Consider the following 19,448-nt stretch of genomic DNA (forward strand, 5'->3'; position numbering starts at 1 on the left):
CGTAGAAATTAAGAATGACAACAGTCATTAGCTGCAGCCACTACATGGTCTGAAACCGTGCACACCTCAGCTTCTGCTCACCAGCAAAGCCCGATCCAGCGCTTGTGTGAATGTGTAATAAGCCGTCACCCTGCTAATACCGCACACAATGGCAGCAAACGTGTTTACTTTCTGCGTTCAGTCTGGGCGGCTGATACGCAGCTGCTGAGCGAGAGAAATACAACAAGAAACTTTCACACCGAGCGGGAGCATCGCTGCAGCGAAAAACTGACACATTTCACAGGGTCAACGCTCTCGCTGATCGTTCCTGACTGACATTTACTGCAAGGAATTTGCCACATGTGAAGAGGCGGCTGTAACCTCGGTGCTTTCGAGCTCCCACAAGATGACACAAATAACACTTTGTGATTTACAGGAGCCGTCGCTATCGATTACTGTGCAACTTTTCAGTGAATTCAGCTGTAAGATTGTTTAGCACTTGCAGCAGTTCACATTAAGATAAGTCAGTATTCTGGTTCTGGCATTTTTTCCTGAACGAAACAAAGCTTTTGAAATAGAAATGAATCTTGTTTGGAGTAGATTAGGGGCTAGTTCTAACCTATTTAGTTTTTAACCTTTATAATCATGTACTTGTCTAACAATAATAAAGCAATACTGCCACATGAGGGGAAATATACCCCTCCCCCAGAGCAGTATTTATGGTCTTATAGTAGTTCATTTCAGAGACCTGGTTTAAATATTCTAACCATACTTAGATGAAACACTAAATCAACTTGACAGCATTCATAACTTTTATATTTAAATGCTCGTGTTTGCCCCAGAAAATATATGTATAGTCTCTGGCAAAAAATGGTATTACAGCAAAATGAATTTTAATTTTAAACCCTGGCGTTGATTTCATTTTTCCGAAATGACCAGCCTCCCAAGCAAATTAACTGTCCGGTCTTTTCTGCGAGGCAATTTCCCTTTATGGCCTTGTGAATGTTTTGCCTTGCAACTCTCTTCTGTGACAGAACGCTGGAAAATGCCACCTCACCAGGAGCAAAATGTCGGAAATTATTTTTTTGTTATGAAAAATCATTATACCGCCCACGGAGATCAAACTACAGCCTACCTTCAAACACAGACAGATGAAACCAGGCATTTCCCTGGGAAAATGTGGCATTTCTCCTTTTGTTTCTGTGTTTTTAGTGCTCGCCATTTATCTGTGTCGCTGCGATGCGGCGAGTCTGTGCGCGTGTGAGGGGGTAGTCCATGCGCGAGGCTTGTTAATTGGACTCATTAGGCAGAGCTGCTGCACGGCTCCTGAGAGAATCATCCTGCTTCTTCCTTCTTTTTTTGTCTGCTTTGCTTTGATGTTCTCAAAGTGTTATGATCTTTACCCCGAGCACCACCTCCCCTCCCTCTCTCCCCTCACCTCTGCAGTCCTCCTGCGCTCCTTCTATCTCGGCTGAGCCAGGAGTTGTCGCAGCAGTAAGCCTTTGACCCTGCTCTTCCTTTCAGAGATAAGTGCTGCTCCACCTGACCTCTCTTTCTGTCCCCTCTGTGTCACAGCCATTCCCCTGCCTCATTAACTTCCTCGGTCTCTCATTTCCTCTCAAACACTTCAACCCTCAGTGAACTCCCCGCCACCCTCGCCTTACCATTGTGTTCTTGTTTAGTCTGCCTGCCCTGTTGCCTATATGGGTGTAGTCTATATGCATACATGCACGCATGTCAGTTTTATTTGGCTTAACCTTGCCTCCTTCGTTACCTGTGCATCTCGTGTACCCCTCAGCTGGTTCAAATCCTGGTACGCATGCACATGAGGTTGTTGGCTGGCCCACCCACTGGCCATCCTCCCCGCAGAAGAGCTTAGGCGGCCGAGGACGGGGACCTTGCTGAGCTGCGTGCTCCACACACACACCCTGTGCCTCTTGCACAAGAGTACGCGGTATAGTCTCAGGGAAAGAGGAAAGAGCACTGACCAGGGGAGGACACTTCTTGAAGAAGACCCTGACAGACAGCAGAGCCATGCAGGCACCCTGAGCCTGAAAGGCCAAGTAAAAGCCTCTCTTATTAAGAGGGCCGAGTCTCAAGGTCTTCACGTTCAATTTCTTCTCCCCGTCCTTCCTTAGTAGAAAGTCTGCAGCCACTGTGTCCACCTAAGACAGGGAGAAAGAGAAAAGACCTTATGTAATATCCAGATTCCTGCACGCCTGCAATCCTGTTCAGCCATGAAAAAGATCAAACTGATAGTTTTGCATGTTTAGCCCATTAATTAGAAATTACATATGCTTCATATTACTGAAAATTTTACAAAGCATACCACTGTGATTTTTACATTGATTCACTGCCTTTCTGGCAGTCATTGTTTCCCATTTATTACAGTGTGCTTTGAACCTCAACTTGCAGGGACGAGAAACTTGCTGCAGAGGAAGGCAATTCATCACGGCGAACATTTCATCACTTTTATTTTTCTGTCAAAGTTACATTATTAGGTGGTAATGAAGTTGAGAAGCAGGGACTATTTTGACGCCACTGTTTGGTGTTGTGTTCAAGGACACGGCCAACAACTAAGGTTTGACAATTAGATTGACTGCGCTGCATTCCTAAGCTATGTGTTTGGAAAATGAAACCCAGAAGATAAACATTACGAAAAGATTCAGGCTGTGAAACAGATTGAATGCACTGACAAGGTGGGTTTTAAAGCAGTGCTTGCTCCCAAGAGGCGAGAACATGATTGGAACATTAAAAAAAGTCCCCGAACATTGACGATGTTGTGAAACTGACATTTAAAGCAAATCTTGGTCTCTGCAAACTTGTTTTGAATCTGTATGAAAAGCTGCACACTGAGGGGGAAAGAAATCCGTCACAAACGTGTACAGTACTGTGCAAAAGACTTGAGCCTGCTTCCAAGGAGCCAGACTTCCTTGTAACTTTTTAAAGTGGTCTGAAGAAGGTCTTTTAAAGTTTTTCTTTGGACATGTCTGCTTTTTTACTCATTTTAGTCCAGTCCTAATACCTAGACATTTTCAGATATATGTTTTAAAGCTACTTCACACTAACAAAGGAATAAAAAACAACAGTTTAACAGGCATAAAATATTATTTTTGCACCAACAAGGTGATTCACGAAGAGCTGTAAACCAAAAAACTTGGCATAACTTGGAGTGCAGTGTGTCCTAAAAGACAAATGAGAAAAAATGGCATGTGGAGGACACAAGAATAAGTCGCAGACCTAAAAACCAAACAGATGGGCACTATATGATATTCATGTCCTTAAGAAATAGCAAAAAGTCCAGCAAAGACCTGACACAGGACCTGGCAGATGCATCTGGCCAAGTGAAGCCTCATCAGAAAGGCCATTCTTAAGAAACGGAAGTGGCAAGAAAATGTTGCGGTATGCTAAATTACACAATAACTGGACTTACAGAGTGATGGATCGAGATTTTGACATTTTTGGTTTAAACCTTTATCAATATGTGCAGAGAAGTTCAGGAGAGAGCTACAGCACTGAGTGTCGACAGCCATCTGTCAAACACGATGGAGGATCTGTCATAGTTTGCCAGTGGAGATCTTGTCAAAATTGATGGAATCATGAACACAGAAAAGTACCATCAGATTATGATGCACAATGCAGCTATAATCTGCTTGGCATCGGCTTCATTTTTCAGCACGACAGTGATTCCAAAAACACTGCCAATGCAGTAAAATCATACCTGAATGAAAACACACACACACACACACAGTGGAACACTATCAGTCATGGATTGGTCTCACCAGAGCACCGACCTCAACACTAATGAAGCAAGTTTTGGATCATTTTTACAGAAAATGGGAAAAAAAGGCAGCCAACATCTGAAGAAGAGTTTTGAATGTCCTTCGAGAGGCCTGGAAAGCTATTCTTGCAGACATTTAAAGAACTTACAGGCAAGCTTGTCTAAGAGGGTTCACGCTGTGTTGAAGAATGAAGATGGTCACACCAAATATTGAGTTTCAAGCTATTCAGACATCTTCAAACTCTGTTTATATACCATGTTTGTTTGCAGACATTTCAGTCAATCGCCACACCATTTACCCTATATGCTTCATATATCCTATATAAAGAAGTGAGAGTTGGTAGACTTTTTCACAGTACTGCATGCTGTACACACATGCGCCTTATGAGGCTTCAAAAACAGTTGTTTGTCAGCGAAAACAAGAACATGGTGAGATTATAAATAATTCTGCAAAAGCGAAAGGCAAGAATACTTATTGTTAATGGTTTCATCATTTAAGTTTTTTTCCCAACAATGACTTGGACATCATGCACAGCTTTTTTTTATCCAGTTTATGGGGGTATTTGTGAGTCGTCAAATTCAATGCAACAGACTTTCACTGGTAGCAATACACACAGCTATTCAATAACTTATTTTTCTCAGGTCCTCACTGCTTGGCAACCTTCAGATTTGGAGCTTCGAGTTCCCTCATTGCGACAGAACTTTTTTTCCCATTGATTTGCTTCTTTTTTTTTTTTTAGAGTACAATTTCAGACACGACCATTTCAGGCAGTTTTTCCCCTATTTTTCTTGATATACATCACTTGTTTATACTTTTGGGTAAAGCAAAGCAAATTAGAGCCACCACAGTGGAATCAATCGATTAATTGTGGAAATAATAGGCAGACTGATCGATAATCAAGATAAGCCCTGCAGTTTATTACGCTGTCAAATATAAAAATGTTCCTGCTGAGCAAGACATAATAATACAACAGTCTTAGAAGCCGAGTGGCAATACCACGAGAATTCAATTCAATTGATTTTCTCAATTAAACAACGAATTAGCTCCTATAATATTTATCAGACTAGCCAACAGAAAAGAAACCTGCATTATTTTTTATAATGTAATGTAATGGGTACCTTGATGTAGGGGTTCTCCATCCAGGGTGGGTTCGTAGCAGTGGCTTCGTTGGAGTCTGCCTCGTAGTAGTAGAGGTTGAAGGTCTCCTTACAGCTACGGTGGTGTGTGCTCCTGGAAGAGCACTCCATCATGGTGAATCGCAGTTCCACGTACACCTGAGACGCTCCCCGTCGCTGGATGTAGCCACTGCGCAGCCAGTGGCTGGACGAACTGTCCGTTTGGCAAATCTGATTGATCCTTACGCTGTTGTTCTCCTCATCTAAACCGCTTACTTCCTCCCACTGAGAGCAAAGAGAACAAAGGGCTGTCAGATTGACCCAGATAACTTGTGAGCACAGAGTAGATTTACTTCACCTATAAAGACTTTCACTGGGGTATTTATATAATTGGTCACATTAAAAATCCTATTCATCATAATAATGTTACAATCTTTTGTTGGCCTTCTGCACCTGTCAGAGGCCCGTGGGACAGATCTGGCCCACTGTGGATTTTAATCCAGCCCGAATTTGAATCTGGGTTGTTAAATCATTCCTCCCACTGAGCTCCAGCACAGCTAGTGGGAATACAAGTCTCACTTGTCAAACAAAGCACACTTCTGCAAACAGCATCGAGACAGACAAAGCTTTCACCTTTCAAACACATTTATAGCCTAAAACACAAGAATAAAGAGGGGATATCGCAAATATGAGTGAAGTAAAAAAAAAAAACTGCACAGAAATCTACATTTGTTGGGCAGCCAAATGCAACAGAAAAATGCTTTAATGTTTGACTTCTGAGTCAACAGCAAAATGTTCACCATCACTATGTTCCCAAGAGCGGGAAACAAGCAAGAAATTAACATACTCGGGGCAGAATTTAGCAGATTTGCTGAACTTGAGGCTCAGAAATTCGGTTATGTAAATATGTAAATCTTTAAAAATCCATTTGCAGATGATGTGTTGAGTGAGGCAGAATTGTGGTGTGAATGAATTACAGTGCAGCAGAGCACCGAGAGCCAGGTTTGAGACGCTGGAAAGAAGAATTTCCCTTCTAATCCCAAAAAAATAAATACCGTGGACTTTGGCAGCACATGTGTCTGTGAACAAAATGTTTTCTGTGATGAAGATGCACCGAATCTGTGAGGACTCATCTGGATTTGACAAAAACCATTCAAAGAGAAGTGTGACTTGAAGGCAAATGAGAGAATGAGCTACAAGTACACAGACAAAGTGCAGTTACATAAATGGGACTTTAAAAAAAAAGCATATAGTGTTACTTTTAAAAAAGTAATCTAATACTTTTTACAAGATATAGATTACCTTCTGAAAAAAATAATTACATCTCTTTGGCAGCAAGTCACACCTTCTGTATTTAACAGTACTGAAGTCTCGACATCACAGCGGATGACATTTACGACATACATCCGGCACTGATGACATTTCAACAAATCTTTTACAATCATTGATTTTGCCTTGTTGTTTAGAGCCATTTTCACGCATGAACTGAACTTTACTAGACACGTAGAGAGCAAATGTCTAACGCAGTCAGATTGGACAATAAATGTTCTTTGATTTGCCAGCTATTTAGCATAAAGTGTGTGTTCATGTCTAACTGCACCTATGAGAATGGTCCAGGTAAACCTCTGGTGGAGTCGCAGTCAGTAGGTAGCACACATGGCCAATCCAACTTAGACGAATACTATACATATACAAACACTGGCAATTTCATTAGGCACATGTCTTCATGAGGTATCTAGTCAGCCAATTAAATGTCTGTATTTAAGCATCTAGACATAGTCAAGACAACCTGCTGGAGTTCAAAACAAGCATCAGAATGAGGAAGAAAAGTGATTCGAGTGACTTTGAATGTTGCATGGCTGTTCTTGTCAGATGGATTGCTGCTCAACTGGGATTTTTCCCACACCTCTATTCAACTGCTCGTTAATGCAAATATGTAATCATCCAGTGTAATGATGGCATCTTTATGCATTTAGGTATGTAGACGTGGTCCAGAGAACCTGCTGAAGTTCAAAGTGAGCAGAAGGTGATGTAAGTGACTTTGAATGTGGTAAGGTTGTTGCTGCCAGATGGGCTGGTCTGAGTATTTTAGAAACTGCTGTTCAACAAATCTGTGCCACTCTGAATCTATGCCACGCGTTCAAGTCAGTCACAAAGGTGTAAGGGGTCCAACCTGGTAACTAATGAATTGGCCACTGAATATGTAGTAATGAGAATGCATCTGATGCTGGCTAATGCAGACTGTAAAAACCTAATAAATCATCAATGTTAAACCTAAACTAAAACCTGTCCTGCTTATCCATGCTGTTTGGCTTTAACATTTTACTTTATTTCTGACTGTTTGTGGACTTCACCTTGAAGGTTTTTATTACTCTAACTGGACAACAAACAATCATAATTATTACTTCACTTTTTTCACCTTACTCGTGTACTGACTTTTGGTTTTCATTGTTCTTGCGTACATTTTTGTTTTACAGCATCTATATAGTTTGGTGATACACACTCTGAAGGAGCTTGTGCTTTGTGCAGTGCATTGTGCTCCTGCTTGGAATGAAATGTAGTATAAAAATAAAGCTTTGCATACACTTAATCTGTGAGAAAGAGCAAGTGATTCATGAATAAGATTGTGAGTCTTTTCAGGACAGTCAAGTTTTAAATGGATGCACAACTAATCAAAAAGTTCAAAAACTAGGAGTCATGATCTCTGCACAAAGAGCGCAATGGCACTACCTTCAAATGTGCGCGTCTGTGTGATGGAGGCCCATAGATGTGTGTTAATATGCAACAGGGTCTAACTGTGACAGATTTAGTCGGAAGCACATCCCAGTTTCATTAAAACAATTGTCACACTCGCATCATTACACCAAAAGGTTTAATATGAATATTAGCTTTATTTGGCTTCCTCATGAATTATTAATGCAACAGTGACATTCAAGTATTTTTGAAATTGAGAAGCCAGAAAATTTTATCTGACTGGGTTGTAAGTTGCCACAAATATCTCCTACAAGGGTATCATAATCCTTTAATCCTAAAAATAAAGAATAATACAGTATCCCTTTTATGTCTGCACTTTTGAAGCAGACAGCTCGTGGCATCTCCCCACCGCTGCTTGTCATCATTGACTAAATCACGGTTTTATACTCTTTTGTGCCAAGGTAATGCTTAAAAACACAAGCCCGGCCACTCTTCTGACAACACAGAGCTTTTGATAAACTGCTTCAAATGATAAATGCTGTGCAGGCTATTTAGAGACAGTCTGCCTGCTTCAGCCTTGCATCTTAATCAAAAGCACAGACACATTTGTTGAGTATTTCAGTCCAGCACCAGAAATCCTCCTACCGCCATCACTGGGACCATTTTCCTTCCAAGGCAATCGGCAAGTTGAGCAGTTCTGGTCACAGACGCTGCTGGCAGAAATACCTTAGCAACCACTACTCAGCTGATCAAATTACAAATATGTCTTTTTCTGGCTGCAGGACCAAAAATTGCAAGCAGCCTGTGACTTCGACTCCAAGGTTGATGAGATCTATCAAAGCATCTGCTTTCAATACACTTTAAATCCCACATTCACTCTGGTGTTTCTTTTACTCTGTCAGTTACCTGCCATATAAGGAAATCTTTTATAGCCAAAGTAACAAAGGAACAGCTGGAGGCCAAAAATCCCCAGTCACCACTAGGCTCTGTGGCAGGAATACAGATAACACAGTGAAGCTGAGGTTACATACCTGTGGCTTGGCATGGGAGAAGACGGTCCATTTGAGATCTGAAGTCTCTGTCTTAGTGTTCATCAGGACCTCTGCAGAAGAGATAAAAAAAATATATCACCACTCACAGCAGGAAATGTAAAAACGACACGTATAAGGCTCATTTACATTCAGAAAACACACAATCGAATCTAAAAATCACAGAGAGAACATATTTTGAGTCCCAAGCGCTCTGCAAAGTATCAGCTATGGCTTATGCTGGGATTAGGATAGAAGATGAGGTTTCACCAGTCAATTACATCCACAGAAACATTCCCACTACTCTAAAATTGTCTTTCCTCTCATGTTTGTTTTTATTCCCCCCATCTCCCCCCAGTTCCCAGCGACACGCCACGCCTGCGGTCGAACTGAACCTGCTCAAAAAAAGGAGTCTGCTTTTGTCCAGGGAGAGCAGGGACAAGTAGAACAGCAGAATCGAACAGACTTACACAGATACGCACACGCGTGCACGCACAGGCGTGTGCACAGGCACACCAAGATTTAAGCCCTTCCAGTCACAATCTGTGATTACAATAGAATTGATTTTTTGTAATCTTTTGAGGGTTAGGCTGCCAGCTCACAAACAATCTGAGGACTTCTGCTATGATTCAGTAACCCAATAAAATCCGAGACCTGAACTGCGTGCAACTGGAAGCACAGTTTAGTTTGGGTGCAGGGACTTCTTTTGATGTGAGGACATCTTTTTTTCCCCCCCCCCCCCCTTTAGCTGCATTAGCAGGCTCCGAGTCATATTTACACTGATGGGATGCGGTTTCTGTCACAGAGTGGCTTTTAGTGCCCTACCTGTTCCCCACAGAAGCTCATCCCAAAAGGGTTGCGCAGTTTGGTTTTACGAATAAACAGATTTAATGTGGCTACAAACCAAGGAGCGCTTCCATGAAAATGGATGCTGGAGGAAATGGGGGTTTCAGCAGGAGGTTTATCATTGGGGTTAGTAAGGTGCTTTGTTGAATTAGGCTTCCAATATAAGGCTCGGCAGTTAAGTCAGCATGCCATAACGCCGCAGTACACCCTCTGCACACACAGACAAATACAACGCTTCATCTGCCCCTGATCTCCACTTTTTGTGCTTTATTTTTTCCCCCATGTTTCGATTTTTGCACCTAAACGTTTTCCCATTAGATCAATATCCTTCACATAAATAATAAAGCAGTGCTCGAATTCCTCGGAAATCCATACTTTCAAATAGAATTTTAATTTTAATAACATATCAATATCTTGCCTCGCATTGCTGCCCGTTCGTTTACCTCGAGCTGACAAACTCCGCTGAACAGCTCATTCAGAAACTAAACAATTACTCTGAATTCTCAATGAGGACAACGTGTTGCTTTTCTCAGTTGTTTAAGATGCGTTTCCACCGCCTACTCGCTTCAACATGTTGCTTTGTTTTTCAAAACATCTGCTGCGTACATGTGTCATACAATCACGCATCCGGCATTAAACACAAACTCTGTGATTCCATCTGCATTTATCTAAAGCCCGTAGTTCTTCAATGGGGCTTCTTTTATTGCTTCAATAATGACTTCAGCCATTGAAGTTTAATAAAGGCTTATTAAAGGCATTTTCTTTTAAACTACACAAAACACACTACAAAACATCAAGAATAGAAATGATTTCTCTCTTTCCTCTACAACTTTCAGCTTGTAAAACACAGTGGTTAATTATGATGAATTGCCAGCAATTTTATCATCAGATAAGTTTAAGCAAAAATGTGAGAACTATGTGAAGATTTGACTAGGCTCTGAAAAGAAAAAAGAAAACAAAACAGTGCTGGGCATTTATTTAAAAAAAAAAGAAGGAGGCTAATCAATAATAAAAACACTCATTAGCTCAAGCCCTAAGTAAAGAAAAATACTTACATCTAATACCATTTCTCACACCACCATCCCCAGACTGATGACTAGCAGTGTCAGTGTGATAAATATTGCTGCCAAAATTATGAAAATTCATCCTCGCAGTGTAATCCTAATATCGCTCTCTCAGTTACTTTCATTTTCTGTGGATGTTGTAGATATTGTGTTGCCTGTGAAAGATTGTGTACAGGATAAGAGGGTGTTTGGGGAAACCTTTAACACCGAACATTACGAGGACATCAAGGCTGTCATGGACTCCTCGTGCTCTTTGAATATATTTTGCAAAACACCAGCACTTGTAGTATTTTACAAAAATAACTCCAACGCCTACAGTTACTAATCTCTGTGATCCTGTGTGAAGTGAGAGGCAATCGCATTTACCACTTACCAGCCCACATCCTGGTGAAATACACACGAAGGTGCAAAAAGATTCTGAGGTAAAGCTGAATCTGGCTCCTGTTGTGTCAAGCGCTACAACTCTAGCTCACCAAGTCTTCATGTCCTATAAATCCAGACAACTGCCAGTAATTTCTGCGGCACAGATTCATGACAGAATCACACAGTTGCTGGAGATTTGGTGACTGCACATCCACGATGTAAATCTCCTGTCCCACCAGATCCCACAGGTGCTCTACTGGATTGAGATCTGGTGACTGTGTTGAGACGATTTAAGCTTTAATAATAATAATAATAATAATAATAATGGATTGCATTTATACAGCGCTTTTCGAGACCCTCAAAGCACTTTACAATTCCACTATTCCTTCACTCTCACATTCACACACTGGTGGAGGCAGCTACAGTTGTAGCCACAGCTGCCCTGGGCCAGACTGACAGAAGCGAGGCTGCCATATCGCGCCATCGGCCCCTCTGGCCATCACCAGTAGGCGGCAGGTGAAGTGTCTTGCCCAAGGACACAACGACCGATACTGTCCGAGCCGGGGCTCGAACCGGCAACCTTCCGGTTACAAGACGAACTGCCAACTCTTTGAGCCACGATTACCCTTGATGATCGCTTTGTCATTATCCAGCTCGAAGCAGTCATCAGAAGATGGTACACTGTGGTCATAAAGGGATGGACATGGTCTGCAACAACACTCAGGTTGGCTGTGGGATTTGAACAATACCCAACTGATACTAAGGTGCCCCAAGTATGCTAAGAAAATATCCCCCACACCCTACCGTCTGATCATTGCAGCAGAAATGGACACTCATTAGATTGGGCATTGTTTTTCCAGTCTTCATTGTTCAACTCTGGTGAGTTTGTGTGAAATGTATTCTCACTTTTCTGCTCTTAGCTAATAGGAATGGTACCCATCTGATTCCATGTTCAACGCCTTGTGCATTCAGAGATGCTCTTCTGTATTCCTTGGTTGTACCGAGTGATTATTTGAGTTACTGTCGCCTTTCTATGAGCTGGAAACAGCGTGGCCATTCTCCTCTGACCTCTAACATTTTCACCCACGGGAAATGCTGCTCACTGGATATTTTCTTCTTTTTCTGGCCGTTCACTGTAAACCCTAGAGATGTGCAGGAAAATCCCAGTAGAACAGCAGTTTCTAAAATACACAGACCAGCGAATCTTGCAGCAAAAAACCATGGCCACAGTCAAAGTGAGTTAAATCATCTTCTTTCCCAATTTAAATGCTCAGTTTGAACTTCAGCAGGTTCTCTGGACCACGTCTACATACCTAAATGCATAAATATGCAGTCATTAGACTGGATGATTACATATTTGCATTAACGAGCAGTTGAATAGATGACCTTAACACTTTAATTGGGCGGTGATTGCGATTATATTATTAAGAGAGCAATATTTAGAATACCTTACTGTATAAAGGGGTCGCAGCTATTCAGTAACACTTGGTGTCCAAATGCTAGGTTGTGCTAAATCTTTTCTTTAATTTTAAAGAACCGGTGTTTAAGTTTAACCTGTTTGGTGCTAGAGAATAGGAATCATCATACAACTAACCTATATGGTGATCTGCCAGAGAAGCTACACAGTCTCCACTCGTCTGCCTTGCCTGATGCCATTGGGCAGGGGAGGGGCGTTATAAGCAGGGTGTGAGAAAGCATAAGTGCAGTGACTGTTAATCAGATCGGCATTGTTATCTTTATAAAAGAAAAAAATTATCTCTGAGAAGTCCTACTTCTTTCTCTGACTCTGTAGTGACACAGAGAGACACACAGAGTAGAGATTAGTTACAGAAGCACCACCCACCTGCTTTTTAAACCTTCTGTTTGCCAGGTGAAGCCAATCAGAAGAAAGTTAAAAGGGGAGCTATCAATACGTCAAAGCTGCTCTACACAGCAGATCCAGGTGGAAGGTCACTGTTACCCTATAGAGTATCTGCAGTTGTGGCATCCCATTCAGCAAGTAAACTCTGGTAACCAGTGACATCCAGGAAGAGATTGGATGGCAAACAAGAATGATTTTGATTGGTGATGCTGGAAAGACGAGTGAAAGACAGCTGAAAAGTCTGGCATGGGTGATTAAGGCTAGAAACCTGATGTACACTATGTGCAAGAGGGCACCGCAACATGTTACCGATTACAAAACAGAATAATACCCCCAGAGTCTCCTGAAAGTGGGAGAGGACAAGAAGCTTGAAAGGTGAGACACAATGGTAATGGGCAGGACTGAAATACGACTAATGAGAAGAATTGCACAAACAACACCGGCGGAGACGGCACCAGAAGTCAAATACCACTGCGGCCATGGGAAAACGGCTGTGATGAGTCTCACAAAAAGGACAAATCTAAAATACCATAACCTCATCCAGGAGTGTGGAGAGAAAAGGTGTTAAGTATGGCTGTTTCCTGTAAAAGTGGAGTGTAGAGGTTTCCCAGCACAGTCGCACACTACAGTTGGAGTTTCAGGGAACAAGCAGGAAAACAGCTGTGCACAGGACTGGGGAAGCAGCAGAAAGAGCCTCTTGTTGGCTCGGGTATAAAAGGGAGGAGGGGGGTTAGAAGCCTGGAGCTGGTGGGCAGTGATTTAGCCACAACCTCTGGTTACTCATGGTTAAGGGCTAAAAGACCCAGTGAAGTTTGAGCTGAAGACACGACACAGTCACTCTGTGAGAGGATGCATAAAGCAAGTGTAGCAAATTATATACATTATCTATACTGTAATTAAGTTCTTAAATCTCAGTGCTCAATTATTTTTAAACTAATAATCTTATATAATTTACCTTTAAATAAACCTATTCTAAACACGCATATCCGCAACACCAAACACAACTTACAATAAATGAGTAACACAATAACAATACTATTATGAAATAAAAATAAACTGTTTCATCCATAACAGGTCACTCTTTGTTTCTTTGTTTTTTCCCATAATGATTTCACTGATCACTCAATCACGCCCACCACCGCTCACATTCTCTCTCCAGCTAATTTAATACATTTTCTCTGTGGCCAACACACACACTCAAACACAGAATTTTCACTCTTCTCGATCCCACTCTCGCCGCAGCACTCTCCCTGCTGTACACGCAAATTAGTCAAATCTTTTTTACTGCCTTCCACCTGCATATAAAAGCAAGGACATGGCATCACTTGTCATCAGCACTGCATATGCAACAGGTCATGCATCATATTGAGAAGAAAAAGGGACGTGGCTTTAGTATGGAACTATTATGTTTTAAATAGTAAGTTCAACATATGTGCAGATAATCCCTTTGAACTTAAAGCTCAGGTAAATCCTGAGCTTTTTTTTACTTTTCTTGGCTCCGTATAATGTCATGGAGAGGGGACATCCTTAATATGGTCAAAACACACAGCTCTGAGTTTGGGTTCGGCTCCACCCACCTGGTCTTCAAACCTTCTGTTTGCTAGGTGCAACCAATCAGAAAAAAAGTTGGATTAAAGGAGGCTGTCAATAAGTCAAAGCTATTCTAGTAGAGCCCAAAAGTGAAAAGAGCGAGCTGAAAATGAGCATAACGGGTCCGCTTTTGTCATTAAGTCCTCCTTTCTCATACCCCATTTCGCTTTTTTATAATCTCACAATTTTACACTCTTTGAAAGCTGAAGAAACACAACCGTGCTTCTCAGCCATTTCCACTTCAAAACCACAGAAGCCCACCAGCTTTCTAACAACAATCTAAGGTGACAAAGGAAAGAAAGGAAAGCCTGCAGAGAGCAGAGAGGGGAAAAAAAGAGGGAAGAGGTGGATGAGGAGGATAATTGGATGACAAAGTTCAGAGTGGTGATTTCCCCACATTTAGTCTACCCCGAGTTCACTCCAGCATAATCTAAAAAACACCCTTACCACAAAGGCTTCGCTATACATATTTCCACATCTCCACATTTCATATACACACCTGCCTCTGTGTTTATAATTATTTTTCTTTTTTTTTTTTTTCTGAAGGAGTAGAGATGAAATCCCCACCCCCCCCCCCCCAGGCATGGTAATCACTGTTTATCACTGCTCTATCATTAAGGTTTATGAGACAGGATGCGTGAGCGTGAGTGTTTCTATGAGATGGTGAGCGCTCCTATTATGTGCTTGCATGGCCTTGCCTTTCGCTGAAGTAGATACAGTCTTAAGCCCTGTTAGAGGAAGCTGGCTTTTCCCCTGCATTCTTTCAGCAGCGGCGACCACCCACCGCCGGAAAATTGCCCCCAGTGCTCGAAAAATGTAGGAACAATGAAAATTCGTCATCTGGATGAATTTTAACATCCAAAACAAACAACTGTACAGTAATTACAGGACAACTGTACGCAATACTAGACACCGGAGAAGTCTAAACTGATACGGGTGGTGGCGAGATGATTAGGCCTTAGCCTTCGACTAACAATTACAGAAAAAAACACAGTATCAACATGTTAAATATTGTTAATGCAAAAAGTAGAAAAAAAATATTGTGGAAACAAAAGCAAATGGGTTTAACTGTTCTATGTCAAAGCAAGACAACAACAGGGAGTGTTGTACATGCTTTTCTTTTGAAATGTAAAACCTGACCCTTCATTTTTTAAAATTGGGGCATGTACAGAAAACACCTCACCCCCATGTTCTATATCGAGCCGTGTTCAGGTTTCAAACTGCCTTCATATTCAAGATCTGGAGCCATTATAAATGACCCCCCCCACCCCAACTGCTTCATTCTCTATCCTTAACTTGTATGTTCATTCCTTCCCTGCATGCCCGTTTGCTGCCTATTTTCCACTCTCTCTGTGGCTCTGGAGTGTGATAGGGAAATTATAGGCCTAAGAACATTTGCCCTGCTTCAGCTACAATTAGACCTCATTTTAATTAAAGAAACAGAGAGCCAATTACCCTTGTACACCTGGCGAAATTGAAACAGAGGAGAAGAGCAGGGATAATGAAAAAGAGGAATGTGAGAAGGGGAAAATTTGGGATTCACAGATGACGAATGTATAAAAAGTGGATGGGCTCAATGTATTTTCCATTCCACAGCGACTTGCTCTGAATATTTAGCCTGTCCAGCTAACACGCTAACATCTTGATGTCATCTTGACAATTTATTTGAACACATTATCCTTTTTATATCACATCAACTGAACATATGATACCATTTTTCAGGTCTCCTTCCCTCCCAAGTATTCTAATCAATACACAAATTGAATAATTAATAAACAGCTAAATAAAGGAAAGCACTTGGATACTACTTATTTGATAGTTTTGGAATATAATCTGCTGTCTTCTTTGTTTGATATGAAGGGTCGTTCTGTTTCTCGGTGGCAGCAAAGTAGATTCCTGATAGGAGTTTTTCTGTCCTCTGGCTATAACTGAGAATCTTCTGTTTATCAGGGGACACTGCTGGCACATGTAATTTTACAAAGCCAATATCCTGAAATCAGACATGATTGTTGCCCCGGAGCCATCTGAAAGCTACACGCTTCACATTTAAACATTCAGCGTTTTGCTTTCCTGCCAGGAATTAAGGCTGGAGTGATGGGTTACAATTGTCCACAGCAGCAGCTTAGAGTAAAAAGTCGCCACAGAGAATGGCTGAGAGAGATGCAATACTGTTTAAAGATGCGATAATGGTGCACATTTTCAGACAGGCTCTCTGGGGACACAGAGATTGTTGCATTGGGTTGGTCACATGAGAAGTGTCGCATATTGTGAAGTTACAAATGCAGAGACTGAGGAGTACAATGCCCAGCTCCTCTGTCACCTCTACTCAGCTGGCCAAACACGGCGCTGAGTGGGAGGAATGAAGGATCGTGGGTAATGGGCTGCAAGGTGTTAAAGAGAGATTCTGAAGCTTACCAACCAATAAGCCAGCTTTAGATGAGAATATTGATAGCACTGTCATGTCTGTATGATTAGCTAAGCTAAGGAGGTAGAAGTGACTGTGTTCCAGGCTTTAGTGACAGTATGCTAGAATGATCATTTTTGGTACAGCAAGCTTATCTCACAGTGCAAATGAAGACACGGAAAAGAAGGAAGAGGGGATTTTCCGTCACATTTCAACAGTTTATTGTTGTACGGCGAGTGCACGTGAAAATGAATGCTTAGCGAGTGATGAAATGAATGTATGTGTATAAAGCGTGTTTGTGTGTCTTTGACAAAGTTGTGTCTACTGGGATTAGACACTAGCTTCCTGTAGTTCCTGTCCTTTTCCTGTCTCCTGGTCTGGTGCCGCCAATGCATACATCATTCACGTGAACAGCAGCCGGGCAGGATACAGTTTCACTCCCCACCTACTGTATAACAAAGACCCCCTCCCCTCGAGGCACATGTGGATGAGCCCAGGTACTATAAGTAAGCCTCACAGGAGCAGTAAGATGAAAGAGCTGGGGAAGGTGTTAATGCTCGACACCTTTTGTCTTTTTTGCCCGCAGGGACGCATATCAATAAGTGTTGTGGTTGGTTTCTGTCCCGGGACAGGATGTGACCTAGTTAAGGAGGAAGCTTCAATCTGGACAGAAACCAAAAGAAGCTGCGAGAGAGATCAACGTTGCTCCGAATTAAACCCACTGACCCCAAAGCTCTGTGGATTTAAGACCAGGTCTACAATACCTGCCCTCTGAATGTTTTGGCTCCGGCTTACACGGTCACCTGAGATTTGCTCGACAGAATCATTATGTTAATCATTTCCAAGTGAAGGTGTATTTCCCCAGCGAATCTTCGAGTTCACGCTGGAGAACCGGTATGAAAGATCGCCCTCTCTTCCTTAGCTATTAATAAATTCACTACAACACTAAAACAGCTTGCATTGCTGAAGGTATGCCCTAATCCCTGGATAATTCACCTTTTAAAATAAAACGTTTATAGCGTAAAGGGTTTACACATTCGCCTATCGAGCGAGAGATACCTGGTTTGATCCCAGGAGGAGACACGAATCCCTTTGAGATTGTGCCAGGAAGGGCATCTGGCATAAAAATACACCAACTCAAACATGCAGAGCTACCCTCTGTGGTGACCCTTTGTGAATAAGGGAAAGTAGCTTTTATTGTATGTCGCACCAGAAAGTGTTGGTTCGGAAACACAAAACAAATATTGATTTATAAGAACATAAAAGAATCAAAGGGTGCACCTGTAATGCACTGTAATTCACTCTTAATTAACTGCGTTTAAGTGAAAAGAAAAACTGTTAACTTATTCAAGTCATGTCAGCGCGCAGCGAATATTTACCTCTAATCTCAATTGTATGAAAAAGTTTTAGCCACGGCATAAAATGAGAGGTTAAGGTTAAGAGGATATGAGACATCAGCTTGCCTCCGTGGCTTTTTTATATTGCCACCTACGAATAATGAGTCTTGACCTGTGGTGTCAACTGCTGAACAGCACTTGTGCAACTCAGACTCAAACAGTCCTTTTTTATCTCAACACACACACACACACACACACACACACACACACACACACACACACACACACACACACACACACACACACACACACACACACACACACACACACACACACACACACACACACACACACAGCTGTGAGGTATATTCCCAAAGCAGGTAAACTAGAAGAAAAAATCACTTAAGGAGATTTGACATCTATGAGTACTTCTATAATAAAGTACCTGCCAATGGACTTCCGCAAACACGAGCAACTGGCTAATATTGGCAAGAAGCGGCAAAAGGAATTGATCGTCCTTCTTTCTGCCCAAATTGTTAATCATTCCAAATTAAATTCCAAGCAGACACATTTAAAAACTTCAGGTTTTAAACACGTAAGGCCCTGCACTCACTTCTATAAAGCATGATTGGTTAAATTGCCTTGCTGCATATTTCACATTCTTTGGCATATTGATCTGCCACTGTGAGAATTCACCTCCTGCTACTTCCAATTATGGGCACCAGTTTCTCAAGTCTTCTTCAAAAATAACCCAAGTCTGAGAAAAACTGAAAGGCTTTTTGAGAACATTGTTGCGGGCTGCACCAGCTCCCTGGTGGCCTCCTGATCCAGAATCCTATAAAAGAAAGAATGAATTACAAAGGAAAAGTTAAAAAGATTTTCTTGATGAGACTTTTTTTTTTATTTTGGAGGGTAGAGTGCAATTCTCAAAACCTCTGCTATTCCACATGCCATTCTGCTTTTGGATACTGTACAACGTATAAAATTAGAAAGACTGACACATAACTTGATGAGGCCCAAAATACAGAGAAGACAAATTACTGGTGCTGGCTGATTGTGTTGACTTTCGAGGCAGAACAGATCATGCATCATTTTTACTGAAATCTGGAGACCATAATTACGAAACCCCACCACTAGTGGTGATTAATGGATTAATGCACTCTTTAAAATTAATCTGTTTGCTTTTAAAGTCTCATAGAAAAAAAAAAAAAAGCAAAGTGCTCCGTGGTTGGACATTTTTGCTTAAAAAAGAGACAAATAACTATCCAATTCAGAAAAAATACCTGCAACGTATATCCTGTCAGCTGACTGATTTCTTGATTCTCCCGTTTCATTCGTCTTCTCTTATTTATACTCATATTCTCTTTTCCCTCAAATCACCTATA

The 19,448-nt window shown here is 41.6% G+C and overlaps 1 protein-coding gene across 1 annotated transcript in view; it reads right to left on the bottom strand.

Moving 5' to 3' along the window:
- The window catches only part of ephb4a (eph receptor B4a), a 40,758-nt gene that overhangs the window by 10,484 nt on the left and 10,826 nt on the right, over positions 1 to 19,448 (bottom strand). The window contains exons 2-4 of the mRNA XM_040032936.1: positions 8,602 to 8,672; positions 4,880 to 5,161; positions 1,754 to 2,144 (exon numbers count right to left, since the gene is read on the bottom strand). Coding sequence (XP_039888870.1) covers positions 1,754 to 2,144; positions 4,880 to 5,161; positions 8,602 to 8,672 — 744 coding nt within the window. The remainder of the gene's footprint in view (positions 1 to 1,753; positions 2,145 to 4,879; positions 5,162 to 8,601; positions 8,673 to 19,448) is intronic.

The sequence above is a fragment of the Simochromis diagramma genome, unplaced genomic scaffold (genome assembly GCF_900408965.1).
Source record: "Simochromis diagramma unplaced genomic scaffold, fSimDia1.1 OVJJ01000216.1, whole genome shotgun sequence".
NCBI classification, from domain to species: Eukaryota; Metazoa; Chordata; class Actinopteri; order Cichliformes; family Cichlidae; genus Simochromis; species Simochromis diagramma.